This window comes from Dreissena polymorpha, chromosome 2 (genome assembly GCF_020536995.1).
Source record: "Dreissena polymorpha isolate Duluth1 chromosome 2, UMN_Dpol_1.0, whole genome shotgun sequence".
Classification (NCBI taxonomy): Eukaryota; Metazoa; Mollusca; class Bivalvia; order Myida; family Dreissenidae; genus Dreissena; species Dreissena polymorpha.
Window position 1 is genome coordinate 15725366 of NC_068356.1, and position 26388 is coordinate 15751753.

The following is a 26388-nucleotide window of genomic DNA, read 5'->3' on the forward strand; positions in this document are numbered from 1 at the left end:
TGGCAGGTTCGAAATAATTCGTTTTCTTTACACTCATGATCGCGTTGAAAGTTAATTATACACGTTTTAATTCGCAATTTATTTTCTGAATCACGACAAATGTCAAATACAATACAGAAAATGCATAGTTGTTTCATTGATCTATAAACATATAATGGATTGAATATAACTGACTTAAAATTAACGTTTTCAAACTATTATTAAATCTTTTTCCCAGAATATGCTGTCCTATTTACAGCTAAGCTTTCTATATACGAACGTTGATTGTTATTGTTTATATTTCGATATTTCCGCGCATGCGCATTAACTGGAGGGCAAAAACACTGGTTACAGTAACGTAAAGCATGTATAAAGGGCTTTTGCTTCGTCAATATTTTGATAACAAATGCGAAATAAAAATGAATATCTTTAAAAAAAATAGTGCTAATATATTATATTTAGTACCAATACATGTATATTCACATATATATATCGATCCCTCTTCATAAAAACAATGTAGTTATAAGCATCAGAGTAAACGTGGTGGGAATACTAAATACTGACAATCCTACAAAACAAAACATTGAAATTGCCTTATTGTTTCTGATAGTAAGACTTTAATAAATGATATTGCAAAAATAATAAAACACTTATTAATTTGATAATAATTATTAGTGGTATGGATAGGTTTTTTTTCATCAGCTTGTAAGAGGTGCATTTAATCAATTATCAAACAAAGCCAAAAACGGAATACATAAAAAATTTAAATGTTATGGTTATATACTTTTCCAATCAATAAATTTTCGTTTCGTTAACATTGAATGCCAATGTTAATAAATTTTATCATACAAACGCGGAAAAAACCTGCATATTATGCAAATTGAATTGTCTTTGCATGTATATTGAAATCTCTTTACTAGTGACACGGAGCGTATATTGTCATCTAGAGTCTGTGCTAGTGATTATTAGTGATAATTTAAAGTCTAGCATTCTATTATAAACACATTATAAATTTCATTTCTTTAACGCAAGTATTTTTTACCATATTGTGATAGCTTCTTTTCATGATGGTATTGTGTACACTGAAGTAACGTAAAATCTTTACACGTACTAGCGAAGTTTACATTTGCCGGATCCCTTAATTACGTAGCAGTAATACTGCACAATATGTTAAAATTATATTTATTGAACACTGTATTATAATGATTCAATTAACTGGCTAATATAATGCACTAGTTCCTGTTAATCAATTTCTGACAGATTTCGTCATTTTGTAATGTTGAAATATTTTATTGAAGCCACTTTTCTTTTTTGCTTTAAAATTTGGCTTTACTGATTTCTCAAAATGCCAAGAGATGTCATGGAGGTATCGTGAATTGTGTTTAATGAACAGACAATCGTCTGCAACATGTGGTTTATGGCATGGACCCAATGTGCCTTGGTTTATGACACCCTGTTGTCTTTGTCTGGACGGTCTCCGATCATAACGAGATAATCGATTTGTGATGAACAAAGGTGCAATTTAACACCTATGCTGCAACACAGAGTGTCAAAACTGGTGTAACAATTAAATAAATCAATTACATTAATCGATAAAATTTATTTAATGTGTAACAAGGTTAGTTTTTTTTATACATATAGAGGTTACTACATGCATACAGGTATGTTGCTAAGATAAAATCTATCTATTTGTTGTCTGTCTTCATCCTCAATTGTTTTCGTTCATTAAATCTATTTTATTCTGAAAGAATTACAATTTCTGAGACTTGTTTTAACTTCAAATGGTCGCAAAGAAGTGCAAGTAGAGAAATTTTGTGGTAACCATATACCGTATGTACTCTTAAATGGTTTTCCACTCCCGAGTTCGTTTGAAGTAAAAACAAATAATAACAATATTATTCAAAAATAAAGTTCCTTGCATGCTTATGTCTTTTCAGACATCATAATTAAAATTATATTTGATATTATGCATGATTATCAACAAAAACGTTGATTTTGTCAAGGCAGTACTATGAGATAGATATTGAGATAGAGCTTCTGTATATGCGCTTTTTGCCCTCCAGTAGAAACTCGGGTCAATTAGCAGGTGCGCGTGACGTCACTCGTCAACGTTCGTATACCTGTATCAAAGATAATCAGCGAGGTTTGCCGATTAGTAAAATCGAGCTATCTCAATCGGACTGGCTCGGTCTTTTACATAGGTCGCCATTGTGAAGATTTTTTTCATGGTATGATAACTTAGACGAGCTGCTTCGCAGCATCGTCAAAAATTATATTTTGTATATGAAACCATTTATTATAGTAAATTGACCACATATGTAATTTTATAAAAAAAATATCTACATATACAAGTATATCGATCACCCGCAAAAATCATAACAACTAGGTCACCCTGATTACGCCCTCATTGGATTAAATTCCCTAAAATACAGTTTAAAATTTCAATATCACGGATAATTTAATAACTTAAAAGCAATAATATTTTTGAATAATATGTCTTAATTACTATTATTAATGATTAAAATAATAATCAGGAGTATTACCGGTATAGTTTTGATTCTGCATGATCAAACTGATATTATTTAATTGATATGTTTGGAAAAGAATCAATAAGATGTTTAAAGGAAGTACAACAACTGGGACAAACAATGTTTGAAGATGGCTAATAGTATTGCCGACATTTTTACACTGTATTAAATGGGCAATTAGCGATCAGTATTTGTTGCCGACAAATTAACGCACACCCTTTGAATGAGTAACACGTGTCGAAGCGGTACTTTGGTGTAGGCACCGAAAGGGACCTTTTAGTTGAATGTTCTTTTTTAATGGAGCAAAATACTCCAAGATAAGTATAAATACGGATGTTATATATTGAAGTCATTACTTATATTCATTCAAATGAATATCATTCTCTGAACATGCCAAAATACCTGTGCCCTATGTGTTCGGATAGTTGCAGGAATGGTACCATCGATTGTCATGTAAGCCGTGTTTCATTTTGTTTTTGTTATTATATATTTGTAAAGCTTATCACATTACAAGCGTTACGCATGACAATTAGTTAAATCTGTTTAAATGTAAATTTATTATTAGTATAACATGACGTTGAGCGTTTATGTCGATCGGATGGAATGTAGAAGGGGGTTGGATTATTGAAACTAAACAAATATTTAGTGTTTACACTGCGAAATGAAATTAGAATAGTTACACTTACGGTTCGGATAACATGTTTGTAAAGATTCCCGATGGATTAATTAAAAACGTGCCCACGACGAGCTATTAAGTTCTCAATGTCGTCATAACCAGCTTCTCACCTGATCGTCAAACTTCACACCTGTTTAATATATTCATGAAATATCAAGTGAAATATTTAAATTCATGATTGCGCTCAAATGTAGACATGATAAATAATATAATATAAACATATACAACTTGATAAAAAAAGAGCTAGTCGTAATAATAATCCAGTTAATTTAATATTAATACTCAATAATCACAAACTAGAAGTGAATTTTAGAATTAATAATGTTCTACCGAAACAATATATGGAGCGTCGCAGACTTAAACGAAGAAGACATCTATGAAGAAAGCGCTTTAATCAAGATCACGGAACGTGCTATAAGTCAATTGTTAGAGGTAGGGAGCATAGTGAATATGTAGCGAGAGAAGCTCTTGAACAAAATAAAGACAATTTATGTATGCACAGCTCTGTTTTATAAAACGATATTTAAATAAATAGTGTATTTCAATTTTGGGGTGTTGACTTCTCTGTTATATTCGTCAACTAAGTAGCATTATACGCTATCAACAATTCACTGTATAGTTCTATTTCAGACGGACTGCGAGGACAGCCTGGCGATTATTTCTCTGTTTGAAGACGCTGTCTTCTGTCTATGGAAAGAGTCGGTAAGAAAAGAAGTTCATATTATCTATGCGCTCGCTGTAATGGTAACTTTGTTCCAGTTTGCAATCAACTTCAAACTAATTTTGCGTACCGAAAAATGTTCAATACTGCTTAACGAGGTAAATTAGTGTAAATTAAGAACATGCCGAATGCCCCCCCCCCTCACACACATACGATAAATAATAATTCATAGCATACATGTAAGCTAAACAAAACACGTTTTTTATATGTTCAATATTCGCTTTCATGAACACTAAATTCAAGATTAAGAGTACCAGGTTAACCATAAACCCACAATTGAATCACTATATAACTGTTCATGTATGAATAACATTTTGTGTATGTTTCAGGAATAACATTTTGTGTATGTTTCAGAATGAAGCGTTTTTAGACAGTCTGCATACGATATACGATGACGATGAAGTCGAGATGGAATGGGACTACAGGTAAGCCTCGATGGCATTTATTTATAGCTTACTATCTCTGAGAAATAGCCGTTAGATTGGTATATCAACCAGCATTCCAATTCAACTTATACTTTAATTTATGTGTAATAATTAACTGATGTAGTTGGAAAATGCTGCAAGTGGATCTATGTGTTGTTGTTTTTTTACCGTGTATTCACTGTATGAGATTATTTTGCAATATCGGTATCGAAACGTATTATTTTTTTTATGCAAGGCATTGTCATTATAGGGACAAAACATTAAACCCCATTTAAACATTCTGAGCTGACACTTGTTGCAGTAGTGTATCATATATGATGTCATCTTTCAGGACGGAATACGCCCATGATGTCAGTGACGACAGCAGCTGGCTGATACAGCATGACGTCGTCAAGAGGGGTGTCTGCGACAGCTGTCATGGCAATATCCAAAATCTGGGACACATCACAGAAGATCTTAAAGCCACGTTGCATTACAGCGGAATGAAGAGTGACAGTGTCCGGACGGCTTGTATGTCCTGCGGAAATGTGGCGGATGTAGACAATGATAGTGCTGCACGTGCGCATAGTGAATGCCCTTCAATCGAACTGGTCTTAAACTGTACAATTCAATCAAATAATCTGCCACCCAAGGGTCGCCCTCAGCTGGTCGACTGCGCAACTCAAACTGAGATTCAAACCTCTGTGGGCCAGATGTGGCCAGGACTAGCAGACATGCCCCGATACCTTAACCCAATTTTAACGCAACTTATTAAAATCGGTCTACAGATACCTAAAGCCTTGCAGTGGTGATTGCGTCGATAACACGTACATAAAGTCTTGCAGTTGTGATTGTGTCGATAACACGTAAATAAAGTCTTGCAGTGGTGATTGCGTCAATAACACGTACACGAGGCGCTTTGTTTTATAAGGGTTGCGCAGTCCCAAGTTTTGTGCCCCTTAGTAATCTGAATTTAAGATTGCTTACTTTAATGATTCTCAATTGTATATGCTAATAAATAAAGTGTGCATATATTTAATTATGCTGCTGTGATATTTTCTGACTTGATGTTTCTATGTCTCTGTTTTGATTCCCTGTTTAACGTATACGTATCATTCAGAATGCTTTTTGGGAATAATATGGTCATAAATGTGCGCAGTAAATTAATAATAAAATAGAAAGAACAAAACACAATACATATTCTTTTGTTGTATTTTCTATTGTGACTGTATTCACTTCAGCGTGTCGCGCACAAACCGATATCTTCACTGTCGATACTATACTAAAAGATCACAGGTCAAACTACAACAGTTTTGGTAGAAATAAGACATGTTCGCTTTATAACTTCATCAGATTTTGAAGGATTTGGAATTATTGCAAATCTTAACAAAACAAAACTTTTGGTCAAACGCGCACAAGGACCTTAGTGAACTTGGTCACAATTCAAGTTCAACACTGCCCGAGTGTGGGGGTCTTAAAGGGATCTTTTCACGCTTTGGTAAATTGACAAAATTGAAAAAAGTTGTTTCAGATTCGCAAATTTTCGTTTTAGTTATGATATTTGTGAGGAAACAGTAATACTGAACATTAAACATGGTCTAATATAGCCATTATATGCATCTTTTGACGATTTTAAAACCTAAAAATTATAAAGCGTTGCAACGCTAAACGATTGAATAATTTGGAGAGTTCTGTTTTTGTCGTTAAATTTTGTGAAACTACGAAGATTGCTTATATAAAGTATAAAATACTTCAAGTATGTGTACTCGGCGGAATAGCTCAGTATGCTAAAGCGTTTTTACTTCAGGACTCTGGCAGGACTCCAGGGGTCACTGGTTCGAAACCTGGTCCGGGCAATGTTCTTTTCCTTTTTTTAATTTTATTCTTGATTTTTTACTGGAGCTTTTACGATCCAATGTTTACATTTATCGATATAAAGCATTTAATGAATAAGTTAAAATGCCAAAATCTGTGAAAAGGCCCCTTTAATCATTGTCAGTGCTATCTCTAGTGTAAGACTGTCATTTTCATTTGCGTGCTTATTTAATAGCGTTTGAAGAAACGATAAATTGCGTAGATTGCTTACTAGACTGTCGTTGCCATTATGTATAACTTTTTTTACAAACTGTGCCTCTTTTCTCTACCGAACGCAAGATATTAAAAAAGACATATACTAGTATTAAGATTAAATCTATTGATGAAAAAGCCCGAACATACTGTTTTTTTAAGTGGAAAACATGTTATATAATTACGGATTCGGATTTGTATGGATTTTCCAAGAAGTTTGTGTTGTTAATATTTTGATGATGTGTAAACAAATGGTGATCGATTGTCATCCACAAAACATGAAAGAAAAATGATTCAAATCGATATTTCCATATAACAGAAACTTAAAACAATTTTAAATATCGAAATAAAGGTACACGCAACTCTTTAATTTATTATGACATTTGTTAATTTCGAAGTTTCATTATAAATTATAAACCGAAACTGGAACACATCGTCAGATTGTTAGAGTGGAACGCATGTGAGTTTTACATTTCTTGATTGTGGATGTGATTCCTGTTCATAGAAGAAGTTCGAAGCAATTAGAAGTAATTAGTTCTATAATGTGTAGTTTTGTGATGCAGTAATAAATTACTTTTAGGAAATGAAGAAAATAAGAAGATTCATTGTTCAAATGGACACAACTCTTCTATTACATGTACGTGTATGTTATATATTTTTAACTGATGGCCTTTTATATATGTGTCTTGTTCTGATAAAACTGGGCATAATACATGTGCGTAAAGTGTCGTCCCAGATTAGCCTGTGCAGTCCGCAAAGGCTAATCAGGGACGACACTTTCCGCCTAAACTTGATTTTCGGAAAGGAGGGACTTCCTTGAAACTAAAAATACCATTAAAGAGGAAAGTGTCGTCCCTGATTAGCCTGTGCGAACTGCACAGGCTAATCTGGGATGACACTTTACGCCCATGAATTAAGCCCAGTTTTCTCAGAACAAGACACATATATGAGTCTCGTTCTGGGAAAACTGTGCTTAATGCGTAAGCGAAAAGTGTCATCCCATATACGCGCTCAATGGGTCATTGTCGATCTGAAATGGCCCACAAGTCACCCGGGGTTGACTAGAAGCCGATTCATGTCACCCGTGGTGACTGGCGTCGGCTTGAAGTCACCCCAGGGTGACATGAATCGGCTTCTAGTCACCCCCGGGTGACATGTAGGCCATGTCAGGTCGATAATGACCCAATTAGCCATATTAGCCTGTGCAGTCCGCACAGGTAATATCAGATCAACACTTTCCGCTTCATGGTATTTTTTGTTTAAAGTATGTCTCTTCTATGAGAAAATCCAATGTAAGCGGAAGTATTGTTCCCGATGTGCGGACGACACAGGCTAATGCGTTAAGCCCAGTATTCCAAGAATGAGGCTCATATAACGAACACGGACTTTACTGATCAGGCTTACATTTAAAACAAATCATAATTATTATTTATTTAACATGTACATTCTTTAAATGACCAATCATTCATAAACATTTAATTGTTCACAACTTGTCGCCGTTGACAAAGAAAATGATGTGTTTTCATTCGACATGTGTTCACACTCCACGAGTATCTCAATTATCTCGCACGTCTCATCTTCGTCACGGGTCATTGTGCACGTGTTTTGACAGTTATCATATAATAAGGTGAAATGCAAAACAAACATGATTCTCGTATCGTGTGTTTTGAGATGACTGGGTGTAAATTTAGTAATGTGTCGCATATATAATATGGCTGTATGAGAAAAGATTCGTTGCTGGAAATCAGAGAGTTACTTATGATAATTTACGTGTGTATCTGTCACATGCGTGTTACATCACAAACATTTTACATGGGATATCATTATTGCCCAAAAGGAACTGAAATAGCAAGCATAACGACAGGTGTTTGGTTTGGTGGAAAATATTTCAATGTTTGACGCAATGGTCACCGAAAAGCTGGATTTAATGTTTGGGCAGGGCATACAGGAGGGAATGCAAGTGAATGGTAAAAAGTACACGCCACAGCGTGTATTTGATTGTACGGAGGAAACCGATCATGTCCTTACATCAAGCGAAAAAATAAAATATGCTAGACTGTGTGAAACGCCGAGCAGGAGTGTGCGCCGTTTTAAACAAAATTGCAGTCGGATCTTGAACCCGTTATCACGTAAGACAAAAGGGCTCATGCAGACGCCCGTGTGCCCGTCAGCGGACAGTCTGGACGAGCCACTTCGGACGAGCGCCGGGAACGCTCCCTCACCGATGCATGCTTCCTTCTGGAGCATGGACACCCCGGCGACTCAGCCAAGAGGACTCATCGATGGAAGAATGCGTCCGCCGCTGACCCTGTGTGCATCGGACGGACAATTCTTGCGGACCCCGAGTACCCCAAGACGCCTATCTATGTCCAGAGTAGACACCCCACTGCGTCTGTCTATGTCTACGATAGACACCCCGCTGCGCCGGTCGTTTTGGAGCATGAATACACCCAGGCGTTTGTGCACGGGAAGCTTTGGAAACGGTCATGCCACACCGAAACGCCAACTTGTTCGAGTCACGGAAAACGCCATCGAGACATTTGTAAAGGTAAACTTCACTGACCTGTTCGCGTGGATCGTAAATATTGAAATAAATCGTTGCCAAACATGAACATGTTCTTAGAAGTCACTTTCATTTAAATGACTACCGGTAGATATTACTAAGTAATACACGTATTATTTACGAAATACTGAGCGTATATACTCGCAATCGAGGCTTAGCTTACCTGTTTAGAAAACACGTGAAACGCAGCTTCTACAAAGTCTATTGAACGCTGTTCTTATTTTTCCAGGACAATATAGAGTCCAACATACCGGTGATTCGGCATCTGGAAAACCTCTCCTACAAATTGTGGGTGGAATCGGTAAGTTGAACAACTGTCTAGCCGTGGTCCTTGTAGCACTGAACAAATTCGGACGGGGCATAATTTAACAAGCGAGGACACACGATGATTTGCATACCAGTGTGAATTTACTGATTTGTCATATAAAAACTGACGCCATCAGTATATAAGTGATAATACTCTCTTTAACTTATTTATGCCTAGTGGACTCTCCCATCCTTCTAAATTGGATCAATTTATTTCCAAAATTAGGAATGTCTATTATATTTATTTCTATATTTAGAATATTTCTTACAGAAATTCCTTTAAGCAAACAGCGCAGACCCTGATGAGACGCCGCATCATGCGGCGTCTCATCTGGGTCTACGCTGTTTGCCAAGGCCTTTTTTCTAGACGCTAGGCATAAATGGGTTAAACTATGTCAAGTTTATTCATCTTGAATGTATGTTCCGTATGTATGTATGACGTTGACGTGCATTTCGTATCCATGGGTCGCTTTTTACATGGAATTGAAAGGAGCGCAACGTACAGAATAAGTCGATCTACCGATAGATGATACCGTAGATCGTGTTTAGTCCAATTGTGTTTGTCTAAGGATCCCAGGTAATCAACTGGATAATGTAACCATATGTTGTAAGATATTTTTCAACTGAAAACAAGCCCATTATGGGTCAACCAAATCCTTGCGTGACAATGATCATGCAGTTAGACTTTTATTGCACATTATGTTATATTATTTTCCCTATCCTAGTTACCAGTGACGACACTTTCCGCTTTTATAGAATTGTTTTGTTTGAAAGACATCCCTTTTTAGCGATAATCCAGTTTACAGGGTTCTGACTGAACTGGCTTATCTGAAATGACACTTTACGCATGTGCATTGAGACCAGTTTTCCCACAACGAAGCTTTTTTTCTTTCCAGAATACGGCGTTCCTGTTGGAGGCAGCGATGACAGACGACGCCGACGACGACGGGTGGATTTGGGACGAAGACTGCTTCTTTTCCAGGTACGATATGGAATTGCTTATGAATTGCAAATTGCTCTAAGAAAATATGGACGAATACCGAAAGGTGCAATCGTTAAAAAAGCGGACCTAATGCATGTGCGTAAAGTGTCGTCCTGGATTAGCCTGTGCTGTTTTCACAGGCTAATAAGGTATCCCACTTTCCGCTTTAATAGTATTTTTCGCTTAAAGGTCGTCCCTTAGGCGGTGAGTTTCGTCCCTGATAAGAATGTGCGTACGACACGGGCCAATATGGGACGACGCTTCACATGCATAACACCCCGTTTTCTCAAAGCAAGGCTCATTTCTTATTTTTCTCATATTCTGTGGCAGAGTCACTTACTGTTTATGCAAACATTTTAACTTTTTTAACCAGGTTTTCCGAAGGAAAAAACTGGTTATTAGATTGGCGAATGCGGGCGGGCTGGCTGGCTGGCTGGCGGGCTGGCGGGCTGGCGGGCTGGCTGGCGGGCTGGCGGGCGGGCGGAACAAGCTTGTCCGGGCCATAACTATGTCGTTCATTGTCAGATTTTAAAATCATTTGGCACATTTGTTCACCATCATTGGACGGTGTGTCGCGCGAAATAATTACGTCGATATCTCCAAGGTCAAGGTCACACTTTGAGTTCAAAGGTCAAAAATGGCCATAAATGAGCTTGTCCTGGCCATAACTATGTCATTCATTGTGAGATTTTAAAATCATTTGGCACATTTGTTCACCATCATGGGACGGTGTGTCGCACGAAAGAATCACGTCAATATCTCCAATGTCAAGGTCGCCACGACAAAAAATAGATTTTTTTAAAAAACAAACTTACAAAGGGGGTTTATTTTGTTTGTTCATTTCAAAAGTTCAGTTTGAGTTTTCTCCCTTTATCAGATTTTTTTTTCACAATGAAAACCTGGTTTTGTGACAATTTTGTCCCTTGTTTCTTTTTTATTTACGAGTATAAGATTAAACCCTATTATGTAACGATATAGAATTCGTACGCATTGTGAGTATTCTTTTTAGATTAAATAATTGGTTCTCTTTTCAAACCGCCATCAACAACATGTTTACGAAAATATTATATTTTTTTAAGCAGGATTTGGTAACCTGGCAAATGACAGAGGGATTCATTTCGGAAGTGCTCCTTAACGGATAAACGGTTATAAGTTCATGCCTTAATTCCGAATGGTTTATTTCCAGTTCACTCGAGAGTAACGCCGTAAAATCGCTTCAGGATGCGGACAGCGGAAGTTCCATTGGCAGCTCCATCCGGGTGTGTGACGACAGCGACTGCTCATTTGGCTACCTTGCTAGCTGCGAATCACTGGATACGTGCACTGACCAGTTCCCGCAATGCCGTAAACTGTGCGATACAAACCACAAAATTAGCATACCAAAACGAAATAACTTTTGTCACAAATCTCCCGAAATAAGAACATCCACGAATTTTGAATCTAAAAAGGACAGGACGAGAAGAAATGCTGTTTTGGATCATGTGAACACGTTTTCATATCAAAGAGACATATCAGTAACAGAGAATGCTCCAACTGACGATGTTTTGCTGGATGATATTTTGTTTTCGTATAATTGCTATCAGGAAAATGTTCCACGTTCGAACGGTAGTCCTATGGGTATTGCGACCAACAATGAGGATGAGTGGGTTATTGTCGATGACGACTGTGTACCGGAAGTATCTGGTGCAGGCACGCACACTTCTTGTCGTGGACGATCATCTCCCGTCGATATAAAGAGAGGACAAGGAATCGCAAAGTGGAATGGGGATTCGACCAAATGCAAGAAATTTCATGGCAATAAAGATTGTAACGATGATTCGATGGAAATTACTGAATCCGTGGATTTATCCGAGTGGGCTATCTTGTCACTTAATATTACCGAGCGAACACAGTATTATAGAGCGCCGCGTACGGAGCGATCTAGCACAGGCTGTGCGACGGACAACCAACGTACGCTAATCTTTAAAACAGTCCGAGAGGCCATTCGGCAACTGGGCATGGAGGCTGGCAACAACGCCTCAAACAACAGTTACTTCGTCACTTCAGGTGGAGATACACGCGCTCGTATCGATAGACCGGAGACCGACGGAAACGCTTTCTTACAATGCGGTCCGGACAATGTTGTGATTATTTGCATGATGTTACCGAAATTAAAATAACATGAAACATGTGTTTTAATTTAATTTATTTCGTTACGTTTACATCACAATGGGGTCGAGCGCAAACGGGGCTAATTCATTAAAAGATTTTATCATTTCTTAAAATAATATTAAACAACAATATCAATTGAAATACATTATGCAAAAGTATTTTTAACAAACTACTAGTATTTAATCACAATACTCTGCAATCGCAAACAAGGAACTACGTGCATGTTGTCCCGTAGATTAAGCTAGTTTTTGTTGTCACAGAGACAATACTTGACTCCCTTAAAAGTGGACAAAATATATTATTACAACGATAACAAATGAAGAAACGCAAAGCATAGCCTTCAGTGCTAATTTTTTTTTAAATACAACTACTGTTATAACACTAACAGTACCCATATTACTAGTATCTGATATTAGACCCGACTCGATGAAAATACTCTGAATTTAAATACATTATAATTATACAATATATCTGTTTCTAAAAGAGGTACCGCAACTCGTAGGAAAGAGCACCGTCGACAGGTATATACGTGATAAGCGGACACTAACAACGCATTTAATATTATGTAAGACGTTTACAAGATACGGGCTTTTGCGCTCACCGATCACCAATTTTTATTAAGAAAGTTAATTACACCAATGATCACACATTCTCCAATGGCGACGTATCATGATTTTCCACATGCGTATTTACCAAAGCACCATTCGCAGAGTTCCCCACAGTCGAAATAATCAGAATCATGCAGTCGGTTATTGCAACAAGTGCACGTATTGTATCACGGTGTCCGCCGGCAAGGGCGATGACGTCACCGGCACTCTTCATACTGTCCGATTGACTGGAGAGATTTATTGTAGGATATGCATCCGTATGACAACCGATGGGTGATTGTGCAGTAAGATTCACACATTTGTAATATCCGACGGGCGTTACTATAGCTAGATCTCCGCCCTTTTGACACCCACCGATTGGTTCTGTAGTGCTATCTCCGACCTTGTTAGATTCTTTCGTAGCTACTGTCGTGAAGTGATCGAACCTTTTATCTCCCGAAAGCACATGGTCGCTTGGAGTGTTAACGTTACATTCACTCAGAACATTTACTATATTAATTTGTCCACTAAGTATAACTACCGATTCGACATGTTCGTTGAGTTGTTTGAAAATGTCAGTGTTTGCCTTGATTGCTTTTGCACTCCCGTTCGTAACCTTTTCAATTGTTTCCATCAAGGATAAACGAAAATATATTGCATGTTTTCTCATGTTGTAGCCGATTGTTTCTAGCAGAGGATTTGTATCTGGGTCACAAAGACACTTGAACTTTTCAAACTGAAGACGGACTTTGTTGCCGTCAAGCGTCCGGTGAGATGGATACAGGCGCGCAATTGTTCGGTGGCTGATTATAATCACGTGTGTAGTGCTTTCGGCTTTTATTGAACAATATGACGTCTGCTCACCAAAAAGACCCGCTTCACCATACACCAGCGGTTGTAAATGTGACGTCACGTGTACAGCTTGTAATAGGTCTTTTTTCTCGCAGAAGAGTACCTCACAATTCCCATACACTATTACAAATAGTGACGTCATCGGGTCTCCATGCATAATGATATAGGACCCCTTCGGAAAAACTGTCACAGTCATTTGCCCCAATACCAGTATCAACTTCTTCATTTCATCATCTGACCATTCAGAGAATATCGGAACAGTTCTCAATGTCTGCAGGGCCAGACGGCGATAAACAAGACCTGGATCCATTTCTTCGCTCGTTGGAAGATAATGCCGTCTAATTGCCCAGTCAACTTTGTTAGTTTTTGCACCTGCTACAAATCGCCGCGTGCCAGCCCTACTGAGGACAACGACACCGGTACCACTCCTTGCACACACTGTCGCTGTCACGGGAATCTTAAATAAAGCCGACATATCTCCGAAAATGTCGCCGGCATGTAAGGTGCGTATAACTGTGTTGTCGGACGTAAGAACATCCACGAAACCTTCCACAATCACATACAGGCTCTTATTTGTGTCTCCTTTCTTGAGAACGACTTCTTCAGCCGTAAAAAAATCGTAGCTTGAAAACTCGTTCACTATATCTCGAATGTTTGAAATGGGTTTACCGATTAGTTCGAAAACAAACTGTTCGATGACAGTTTTTACTTTTGAAACGACCGCTTCACTAAGATGTCCAACTATGCGTCGCTTTGCCGCCATTTTTTTTTCAAGTGTTTTATCGTCTGTCACTCTAACATCTTTAATGTAGACTGGATCGTTTGACATTTCAGCGACTTTGTCTATATTATTTTCTACTGAAACTTGATCCAGGTTTGTATCGTGTTAATCTTGCTCTTCTGAATTGCATTGTTTCTTCACCGAATTGCCAGTGAGCGTCATGATTGTTGTTGACGCGCAGATGAGATGACGTCATCGGGGCAAATGTCATCGACGGTGACGTTAATTTTCGAATCTGTCGCACACGCGCGCAGCTGACGAAGTTTACAATGAATAAAGCCACGTTAGTCAAAATGGACAGGGTGCACGATGCTTATACCACGTGACTTTTTAAAATCTGTGTTGGGAGAATAAAGCGCGATCCAGTCAACATTTTTAATGATGTCTTTTTTAATATTTCACCATTTTTTATGGGATAAAATAGAGAGCCCGCTAATTCGTGAGAGTTTTCTATAGGTATCATGTTCTTTTTAAACAAATAAGTATTTGCTCAGTCAAGTGAAACCGCGCGTTTGTAATATGAAGTCCCCACACTGATCCGAAATTTGTCTAACCGTTCAAACGCGCGGTTGAGGTGTGTGTTTTTTTAATCGGAAGCGACTATTTTTATCCATTTTAATAATTTCAATATTTGAGCCGCGCTCTATACTAGAAAACGGGATTTCATGCATGTGCGTTAAGTTTCGTCTTAGATTGGCCTGTGCAGTCCACTTAACGCCTAAAATGGAGTTTCGCTATTTCATTGAACGAAACATACGAAAAGCGGAGTTCGTCCCTGATCCGCCTGTGCGAACTGCACAGGTTCATTTTTTTGTCGGAAAAATATCAAATTCAAATTGGATTTTCACGCTATGGAAAACAGATCAACTTTGTCTCGTGATATCTGCAAATCTTATTTTCATAACTTCAAAATCCGATAGGACTTCAATCAAAGGAAATCTGAGGTGATTATACATAATACAGTTTATTATTGATGAAAAAGATGCTACCGACAAATGTTTAAAATAATGATGGACACGTCAAATAACACTTGCGTGAAATTAAAGATTTATATTATTAAATATGATACTGTTGATAACCATTGTAAATTAAGCAAGAGAACCAGACCAGTTTGTTGACATTAAATAAAATTCCCAATTAGTTATGTTAAATCCGTTTGATCAAAACATACTGTTTGTTGGTCGAAACGATATGTGAACCAGATGGTGTTGACAATTAAATCGGACCAAACAGTTTATTCAATACGTGCCTACTTATTTTATTAAAATGTTTACGAGTACTGTTATTCGACGCAAAGGAGTGGAAAGAGACGATTCTGTGCTTTTGTTTTCTTTTAATCAAACGGATATATACCACACTTACTAGTATTTAACTATGGTGTCTTTACAAAGGTTAACATAAAATCCCAATTGTACATAAAATAATAACAAAAAAACGACGACAACAACAACATGCGCGGTGCAATGAACATGTTCTTACCAATGACGTATGTCTCTGTTTTAGCTGTGATATGTTACACAGCGGATAGTACTTCATTGAATTATAAGCTCACTGTACGGGAAAAGTGCTTCGATAGCGCGGAAGTCGCGCACGCGGCGAAGACTGCACATCCGGTGACCAGCGTTCAAATGTGCTCTGCCTTGTGCTCGCACGTCAATGATGTCTCGTTTGTGTATAATGAAAGTGCGCACATGTGCTCTATCTTCCAACGAGCCTTGGAGGAGCGAACCGCTCCGTGCCATACGCCAGTGATTTATGGACTGAAGGTAATCGCAATACGTATGTTATAATACATGTTTTATGAGTACACATGTGTAGACATGCATTCGAATAGTCACATGGATCGTAGAACAATGTTGAATACGTTATGTGCCACTCCCCCTCCCTATACATATAAGTGTTACAGAAATTTGATCATGTCGAACAAACTTCACCGAAATACCGGCAGCGAGAGCTATGTATCTCAAGCAATATGTTTATAATAATGGTTCAATTTATTAGCAATTTAAGTTTTCAATTTACATATGACACAAGTCTTATAATCTTACTTTCAATTTTTTGTTTAAATTTCACAATTATGATATTTTGGCAGTTGGTAAAACTGTTTAGGCGCACAAGCACCCCATGCTGGTGAATATGTTCAAATCCTTAAAACTCTGACAGTATACGTTTATAGTTGAATGCTACTCCAAACATGCAATTTTTTGCTAATGTAATCTTTACTCTATCGTTGGAAAAATATTTAAGAAAATCCAGATTGGGACGAAAACAAGGATATTAGTTTACAATTTCCACTACCCGAAATATGTAAACTTCAATTCCAAACAGTAATTGCTAATCAACAATTTGATTTGCAGGTTCTCGCGGATCTGGGACAATCAAGTACTTCTGAGCCGCAATTTTCAACAAGTTTTCAACAAACAATCTCTCCAGTTGGTATGGGATCGGTCTCATCTACCAGCGAAAGCACAACTTCTACCACAACTAGTGACGCACCAACAACAAAAGCAAGTAACGTACCTGCAACAACATCTAGTAACGCACCTTCAACAACAACAACAACAGTTAACGCAATAACAACAGAAATTAAAGCAACAGCATTAACAACACACAAACCTACTATAACAGACCGTATTGTACTTACCACTATAAATAATGCATTTACTACTACACCTTCTACATCTACAAGCAATGTTCCTGCTACTGCAACCACTACTGTACTTTCTGCTACTACCAATATTGATCCTATTTCTTCAACCAGTAATGCACCAACCACTATAACCATTAATTATCCTACAACCACAACAAGTAATTTTCCTACCACTACAAGCAGTAATGGTCTAACCACTACAACCAGTAATACCCATTCCAATACAACAAGTACTGCTCCTACGACTACAATCAGTAATACACCTACCACTACAACCAGTAATACCCCTTCCACTACAACCAGTAATGCTCCTACTACTACAACCAGTAATGCTCCTACCACTACAATCAGTAATACTCATACGACTACAATCAGCAATACTCCTACCACTACAACCAGTTATGCGCCTACCACTACAATCAGTAATACTCATACGACTACAATCAGTAATACTCCTACAACTACAACCAGTAATGCTCCTACCACTGCAATCAGTAATACTCATACGACTACAATCAGCAAAACTCCTACCACTACAATCAGTAATACTCCCACTACTACAACCAGTAATACTCCTACCACTACAACCAGTAATGCTCCTACAACTACAACCAGTAATACACCTACAACTACAACCAGTAATGCTCCTACCACTACAACCAGTAATGCTCCTACTAAAACAACCAGTAATTATCCTACCACTACAACCAGTAATACTCCTACCACTACAAACAGTAATGCACCAACCACTATAACCATTAATTATCCTACAACCACAACAAGTAATTTTCCTACCACTACAAGCAGTAATGGTCCAACCACTACAACCAGTAATACCCATTCGAATATAACAAGTACTGCTCCAACGACTACAATCAGTAATACACCTACCACTACAACCAGTAATACCCCTTCCACTACAACCAGTAATGCCGCTACTACTACAACCAGTAATGCTCCTACCACTACAATCAGTAATACTCATACGACTACAATCAGCAATACTCCTACCACTACAACCAGTTATGCGCCTACCACTACAATCAGTAATACGCATACGACTACAATCAGTAATACTCCTACAACTACAACCAGTAATACTCCTACCACTACAATCAGTAATACTCATACGACTACAATCAGCAAAACTCCTACCACTACAATCAGTAATACTCCCACTACTACAACCAGTAATACTCCTACCACTACAACCAGTAATGCTCCTACAACTACAACCAGTAATACACCTACAACTACAACCAGTAATGCTCCTACCACTACAACTGGTAATGCTCCTACTAAAACAACCAGTAATTATCCTACCACTACAACCAGTAATACTCCTACCACTACAAACAGTAATGCTCCTACCACTACAACCAGTAATGCTCCTACCACTACAACCAGTAATGCTCCTACCACTACAACCAGTAATACTTCTACCACTACAACCAGTAATACTCCTACCCCTACAACCAGTAATGCTCCTACCACTACAACCAGTAATGCTTCTACCACTACAACCAGTAATACACCTACCACTACAACCAGTAATACGCCTACTACAACAACTAGTAATTATCCTACCACTACAACCAGTAATACTCCTGCCACTACAACCAGTAATACTCCTACCACTACAACCAGTTATGCTCCTACCACTACAACAAGTAATGCTCCTACTACTACAACCAGTAATACTCCTACCACTACAACCAGTAATGCTCCTACCACTACAACCAGTAATGCTCCTACTTCAACAACCAGTAATTATCCTACCACTCCAACCAGTAATACCCCTACCACTACAACCAGTAATGCTCCTACCACTACAACAAGTAAGGCTCCTACCACTACAACCAGTAATACTCCTTCCACAACAACCAGTTATTACCCTACCACTACAACTAGTAATACACATACCACTACAACCAGAAATATTTCTACCACTACAACCAGTAATGCTCCTATTACAATATCTAGTAATTATCCTACCACTACAACCAGTAAAACTCCTACCACTACAGCAAGTCATGCTCCTACCACTACAACCAGTAATACTCCTACCACTACAACCAGTTATACTCCTACCACTATAGCCAGTAATACTCCTTCCATTACAACCATTAAGGCTCCTACCACTACAACCAGCAATACTCCTTCAATTACAACCAGTAATACACCTACCACTACAACCAGTAATAATCCTACCACTACAACCAGTAATGCTCTTACTACTACAACCAGTAATTCTCCTACCACTACAACTAGTTATGCTCCTGCCACTACAACAAGTAATACTTCTATTACTACAACCAGTAATACTCCTACCACTACAGCCAGTGATACTCCTACCAATACAACCAGTAATGCTCCTAACACTACAACCAGTAATACTCCAACCCTTACAATCAGTAATACTCCCACAGCTACACCTAGCAATACCCCTACCAATACACCAAGTAATACTCCAACCACTTCAACCAGTAATATTCCTACCACTACACCCAGGAAAACACCTTCCACTACATACAGTAATACTCATGCCACTGCACCAAGTAATAATCCGACTACTTCAACCAGTAATTCTCCTACCACTACAACCAGTAAAACTCCTACCACTACAACCAGTAAAACTCATACCACTTCAACCAGTAATGCTCCTACCACTTCAACCAGTAATGCTCCTACTACTACAACCAGTAATACTCCTATCACTACAATCAGTTATACTCATACGACTACAATCAGCAATACTCCTATCACTACAAAGAGTTATACTCCTCCTACTACAACCAGTAATACACCAACCACTACAACCAGTAATACTCCTACCACTACAATCAGTTATACTCATACGACTACAATCAGCAATACTCCTACCACTACAAAGAGTTATACTCCCCCCTCTACAACCAGTAATACACCTACCACTACAACCAGTAATAATCCTACCACTACAACTAGTAATACTCCTACCACTACAACCAGTAATGCTTCTACTACAACAATCAGTAATTCTCCTACCAATACAGCCAGTAGTGCTCCTACCACTACAACCAGTAATGCTCCTACCACTACAATCAGCAATACTCCTACCACTACAATCAGTAATACTCACACTTCTACAACCAGTAATACTCCTACCACTACAACCAGTAATGCTCCAACAACTACAACCAGTAATACAACTACAACCAGTAATACTCCTACGCCTACAACCAGTAATGCTCCTACTACAACAACCAGTAATTATCCTACCACTACAACCAGTAATACTCCTACTACTACAAACAGTAATGTTCCTACCACTATAACCAGTAATGCTCCTACCACTACAACCAGTAATACTTCTACCACTACAACAAGTAATACTCCTGCCACTACAACCAGTAATACTTCTACCACTACAACCAGTAATTCTCCTACCACTACAACCAGTAATGCTCCTACTACAACAACCAGTAATAATCCTACCACTCCAACCAGTAATACCCCTACCACTACAACCAGTAATGCTCCTACCACTACAACAAGTAATGCTCCTACCACTACAACCAGTAATACTCCATCTGCAACAACCAGTTATTACCCTACCACTACAACCAGTAATACACCTACCACTACAACCAGTAATATTTCTACCACTACAACCAGTAATGCTCCTATTACAACATCTAGTAATTATCCTACCACTACAACCAGTAATACTCCTACCACTACAGCAAGTAATGCTCCTACCACTACAACCAGTAATACTCCTACCACTACAACCAGTAATACTCTTACCAATACAACCAGTTATACTCCTACCACTATAACCAGTAATACTCATACCATTACAACCATTAAGGCTCCTACCACTACAACCAGCAATGCTCCTACCACTACAACAAGTAATACACCTACCACTACAACCAGTAATAATCCTACCACTACAACCAGAAATGCTCTTACTACTACAACCAGTAATTCTCCTACCACTACAACTAGTAATGCTCCTGCCACTACAAACAGTAATACTTCTACCACTACAACCAGTAATACTCCTACCACTACAGCCAGTAATACTCCTACCACTACAACCAGTAATACTCATACCACTACAAACAGTAATGCTCCTACCACTTCAACCAATAATGCTCCTACTACTACAACCAGTAATGCTCCTATCACTACAATCAGTTATACTCATACGACTACAATCAGCAATACTCCTACCATTACAAAGAGTTATACTCCTCCTACTACAACCAGTAATACACCTACCACTACAACCAGTAATACTCCTACCACTACAACCAGTAATACTCCTACCACTACAACCAGTAATGCTCCTACTACAACAACCAGTAATTATCCTAACACTACAAACAGTAATTCTCTTACCACTACAGCCAGTAGTGCTCCTACCACTACAACCAGTAATGCTCCTACCAATACAATCAGCAATAATCCTACCACTACAATCAGTAATACTCCCACTTCTACAACCAGATATACTCGTACCACTACAAACAGTAATGCTCCTACAACTACAACCAGTAATACACCTACAAATACTACCAGTAATACTCCTACCACTACAACCAGTAATGCTCCTACCACTACAACCAGTAATGCTCCTACAACAACAACCAGTAATACTTCTACCACTACAACCAGTAATACTCCTACATCTACAACCAGTAATGCTCCTACCACTACAACTAGTAATGCTCCTGCCACTACAAACAGTAATACTTCTACCACTACAACCAGTAATACTCCTACCACTACAGCCAGTAATACTCCTACCACTACAACCAGTAATACTCATACCACTACAAACAGTAATGCTCCTACCACTTCAACCAATAATGCTCCTACTACTACAACCAGTAATGCTCCTATCACTACAATCAGTTATACTCATACGACTACAATCAGCAATACTCCTACCATTACAAAGAGTTATACTCCTCCTACTACAACCAGTAATACACCTACCACTACAACCAGTAATACTCCTACCACTACAACCAGTAATACTCCTACCACTACAACCAGTAATGCTCCTACTACAACAACCAGTAATTATCCTAACACTACAAACAGTAATTCTCTTACCACTACAGCCAGTAGTGCTCCTACCACTACAACCAGTAATGCTCCTACCAATACAATCAGCAATAATCCTACCACTACAATCAGTAATACTCCCACTTCTACAACCAGTAATACTCGTACCACTACAAACAGTAATGCTCCTACAACTACAACCAGTAATACACCTACAAATACTACCAGTAATACTCCTACCACTACAACCAGTAATGCTCCTACCACTACAACCAGTAATGCTCCTACAACAACAACCAGTAATACTTCTACCACTACAACCAGTAATACTCCTACATCTACAACCAGTAATGCTCCTACCACTACAACCAGTAATGCTTCTACCACTACAACCAGTAATACACCTACCACTACAACCAGTAATGCTCTTACTACTAAAACCAGTTATTCTCCTACCACTACAGCCAGTAATACTCCTACCAATACAACCAGTAATGCTCCTACCACTACAATCAGTAATACTCCAGCCATTACAATCAGTAATACTCCCACAGCTACACCTAGCAATACTCCTACCAATACACCAAGTTATACTCCGACCACTACAACCAGTAATACTCCTACCACTACAATCAGTAATACTCCTATCACTTCACCCAGTAATAGTCCTACCACTCCAACCAGTAATACCCCTACCACTACAACCAGTAATACACATACCATTACAACCACTAATATTTCTACCACTTCAACCAGTAATGCTCCTATTACAACATCTAGTAATTATCCTACCACTACAACCAGTAATACTCCTACCACTACTGCAAGTAATGCTTCTACCACTACAACAAGTAATGCTCCTACCACTACAACCAGTAATACTCCTACCACTATAACCAGTTATACTCCTACCATTACAACCATGAAGGCTCCTACCACTACAACCAGCAATGCTCCTACCACTACAACCAGTAATACACCTTCCACTACAACCAGTAATAATCCTACCACTACAAACAGTAATGCTCTTACTACTACAACCAGTAATTCTCCTACCACTACAACTAGTAATGCTCCTGCCGCTACAACCAGTAATACTTCTATCACTACAACCAGTAATACTCCTACCACTACAGCCAGTGATACTCCTACCAATACAACCAGTAATGCTCCTACCACTACAACCAGTAATACTCCAACCATTACAATCAGTAATACTCCCACAGCTACACCTAGCAATACTCCTACCAATACCTCAAGTAATACTCCAACCACTACAACCAGTTATACTCTTACTACTGCACCCATGAATACACATACCACTACATACAGTAATACTCATGCCAATTCACCCAGTAATATTCCTACTACTACAACCAGTAATACTCCTACCACTACAACCAGTAATACTCCTACCACTACAACCAGTAATACTCATACCACTACAACCAGTAATGCTCCTACCACTTCAACCAGTAATGCTCCTACAACTACAACCAGTAATGCTCCTATCACTACAATCAGTAATTTTCCTACCAATACCACCAGTAATGCTCCTACCAATACAACCAGTAATACTCCAACCATTACAATCAGTAATACTCCCGCAACTACACCTAGCAATACTCCTACCAATACACCAAGTTATACTCCGACCACTACAACCAGTAATACTCTTACTACTACACCCATGAATACACCTACCACTACAACCAGTAATACTCCTACCACTACAATCAGTAATATTCCAATCCCTACACCCAGTAATAGTCCTACCACTACAACCAGTAATACTCCTACTACAGCAACCAGTAATTATCCTACCACTACAACCAGTAATACTCCTGCCACTACAGCCAGTAATTTTCCTACAATTACAACCAGTAATGCTCCTACCACTACAACAAGTAATGCTCCTACTACTACAGCCAGTAATACTCCTACCACTACAACCAGTAATTCTCCTACCACTACAATCAAAAATGCTCCTACCACAACAACCAGTAATTATCCTACCACTCCAACTAGTAATACCCCTACCACTACAACCAGTAATGCTCCTACCACTACAACAAGTAATGCTCCTACCACCACAACCAGTAATACTCCTTCTACAACAACCAGTTTTTACCCTACCACTACAACCAGTAATACACCTACCACTACAACCAGTAATATTTCTACCACTACAACCAATAATGCTCCTATTACAACATCTAGTAATTATCCTACCACTACAACCAGTAATACTCCAACCACTACAGCAAGTAATGCTCCTACCACTACAACCAGTAATGCTCCTACCACTACAACCAGTAATACTCTTACCACTACAACCAGTTATACTCCTACCACTATAACCAGTAATACTCCTACCATTACAACCATTAAGGCTCCTACCACTACAACCAGCAATGCTCCTACCACTACAACCAGTTATACACCTACCACTTCAACCAGTAATAATCCTACCACTACAACCAGTAATGCTCTTACTGCTACAACCAGTAATTCTCCTACCACTACAACTAGTAATGCTCCTGCCACTACAAACAGTTATACTTCTACCACTACAACCAGTAATACTCCTACCACTACTGCCAGTGATGCTCCTACCAATACAACCAGTAATGCTCCTACCACTACAACCAGTAATACTCCAACCATTACAATCAGTAATACTCCCACAGCTACACCTAACAATACTCCTAGCAATACACCAAATAATATTCCGACCACTACGAGCAGTTATACTCCTACTACTACACCCAGGAATACACCTACCACTTCATACAGTAATACTCATGCCACTACACCCAGTAATATTCCAACTACTACAACCAGTAATACTCCTACCTCTACAACCAGTAATACTCCTACCACTACAACCAGTAATACTCATACCACTACAACCAGTAATACTCCTATCACTTCAACCAGTAATGCTCCTACTACTACAATCAGTAATTCTCCGATCACTACAATCAGTTATACTCATACGACTACAATCAGCAATACTCCTACCACTACAAAGAGTTATACTCCTCCTTCTACAACCAGTTATACACCTACCACTACAACCAGTAATAATCCTACCACTACAACCAGTAATGCTTCTACTACAACAACCAGTAATTATCCTACCACTACAATCAGTAATTCTCCTACCACTACAGCCAGTAGTGCTCCTACCACTACAACCAGTAATGCTCCTACTACTACAACCAGTAATGCTCCTATCACTACAATCAGTAATTCTCCTACCAATACAACCAGTAATGCTCCTACCACTCCAACCAGTAATACTCCAACCAATACAATCAGTAACACTCCCGCAGCTACACCTAGCACTCCTACCAATACACCAAGTTATACTCCGACCACTACAACCAGTAATACTCCTACCACTACAATCAGTAATACTCCTATCACTACTCCCAGTAAAAGTCCTACCACTACAACCAGTAATACTCCTACTACAGCAACCAGTAATTATCCTACCACTACAACCAGTAATACTCCTGCCACTACAACCAGTAATACTCCTTCCACTACAACCAGTAATGCGCCTACTACTACAACCAGTAATGCTCCTACCACTACAACCAGTAATACTCCAACCATTACAATCAGAAATACTCCCACAGCTACACCTAGCAATACTCCTACCAATACCTCAAGTAATACTCCAACCACTACAACCAGTTATACTCTTACTACTACACCCATGAATACACCTACCACTACATACAGTAATACTCATGCCAATTCACCCAGTAATATTCCTACTACTACAACCAGTAATACTCCTACCACTACAACCAGTAATACTCCTAGCACTACAACCAGTAATACTCCTACCACTACAACCAGTAGTACTCATACCACTACAACCAGTAATGCTCCTACCACTTCAACCAGTAATGCTCCTACAACTACAACCAGTAATGCTCCTATCACTACAATCAGTAATTTTCCTACCAATACCACCAGTAATGCTCCTACCAATACAACCAGTAATACTCCAACTATTACAATCAGTAATACTCCCGCAACTACACCTAGCAATACTCCTACCAA

At 38.6% G+C, this 26388-nt stretch overlaps 4 protein-coding genes across 4 annotated transcripts; 3 read left to right on the forward strand and 1 right to left on the reverse strand.

The window, feature by feature from the left end:
- Positions 1 to 3795: 3795 nt before the first annotated feature.
- On the forward strand, positions 3796 to 5459 carry LOC127866026 (uncharacterized). The gene is made up of 3 exons (XM_052406262.1): positions 3796 to 3885; positions 4259 to 4329; positions 4661 to 5459. Exons 2-3 carry the CDS (start codon positions 4313 to 4315, stop codon positions 5118 to 5120), a joined length of 477 nt encoding a protein of 158 aa, XP_052262222.1. The 5' UTR covers positions 3796 to 3885; positions 4259 to 4312; the 3' UTR covers positions 5121 to 5459.
- Positions 5460 to 7983: 2524 nt separating this feature from the next.
- Positions 7984 to 12396, forward strand: LOC127866003 (uncharacterized). The gene is made up of 4 exons (XM_052406180.1): positions 7984 to 8923; positions 9168 to 9239; positions 10141 to 10226; positions 11413 to 12396. Exons 1-4 carry the CDS (start codon positions 8267 to 8269, stop codon positions 12383 to 12385), a joined length of 1788 nt encoding a protein of 595 aa, XP_052262140.1. The 5' UTR covers positions 7984 to 8266; the 3' UTR covers positions 12386 to 12396.
- On the reverse strand, positions 12395 to 14783 carry LOC127866004 (uncharacterized). The gene has a single exon (XM_052406181.1). The coding sequence runs from the start codon at positions 14643 to 14645 to the stop codon at positions 13020 to 13022; it is 1626 nt and encodes a 541-aa protein (XP_052262141.1). The 5' UTR covers positions 14646 to 14783; the 3' UTR covers positions 12395 to 13019.
- Positions 14784 to 16048: 1265 nt separating this feature from the next.
- LOC127866734 (mucin-5AC-like) lies at positions 16049 to 25177 on the forward strand (the record flags this gene model as incomplete). The annotated part of the gene is made up of 9 exons (XM_052407495.1): positions 16049 to 16083; positions 18367 to 19013; positions 19587 to 19709; positions 20283 to 20807; positions 20973 to 21338; positions 21774 to 21983; positions 22773 to 22919; positions 23445 to 24266; positions 25137 to 25177. Coding segments are annotated over exons 1-9 (2916 nt in total), but the record flags the coding sequence as incomplete, so codon positions are not given.
- Positions 25178 to 26388: the final 1211 nt, after the last annotated feature.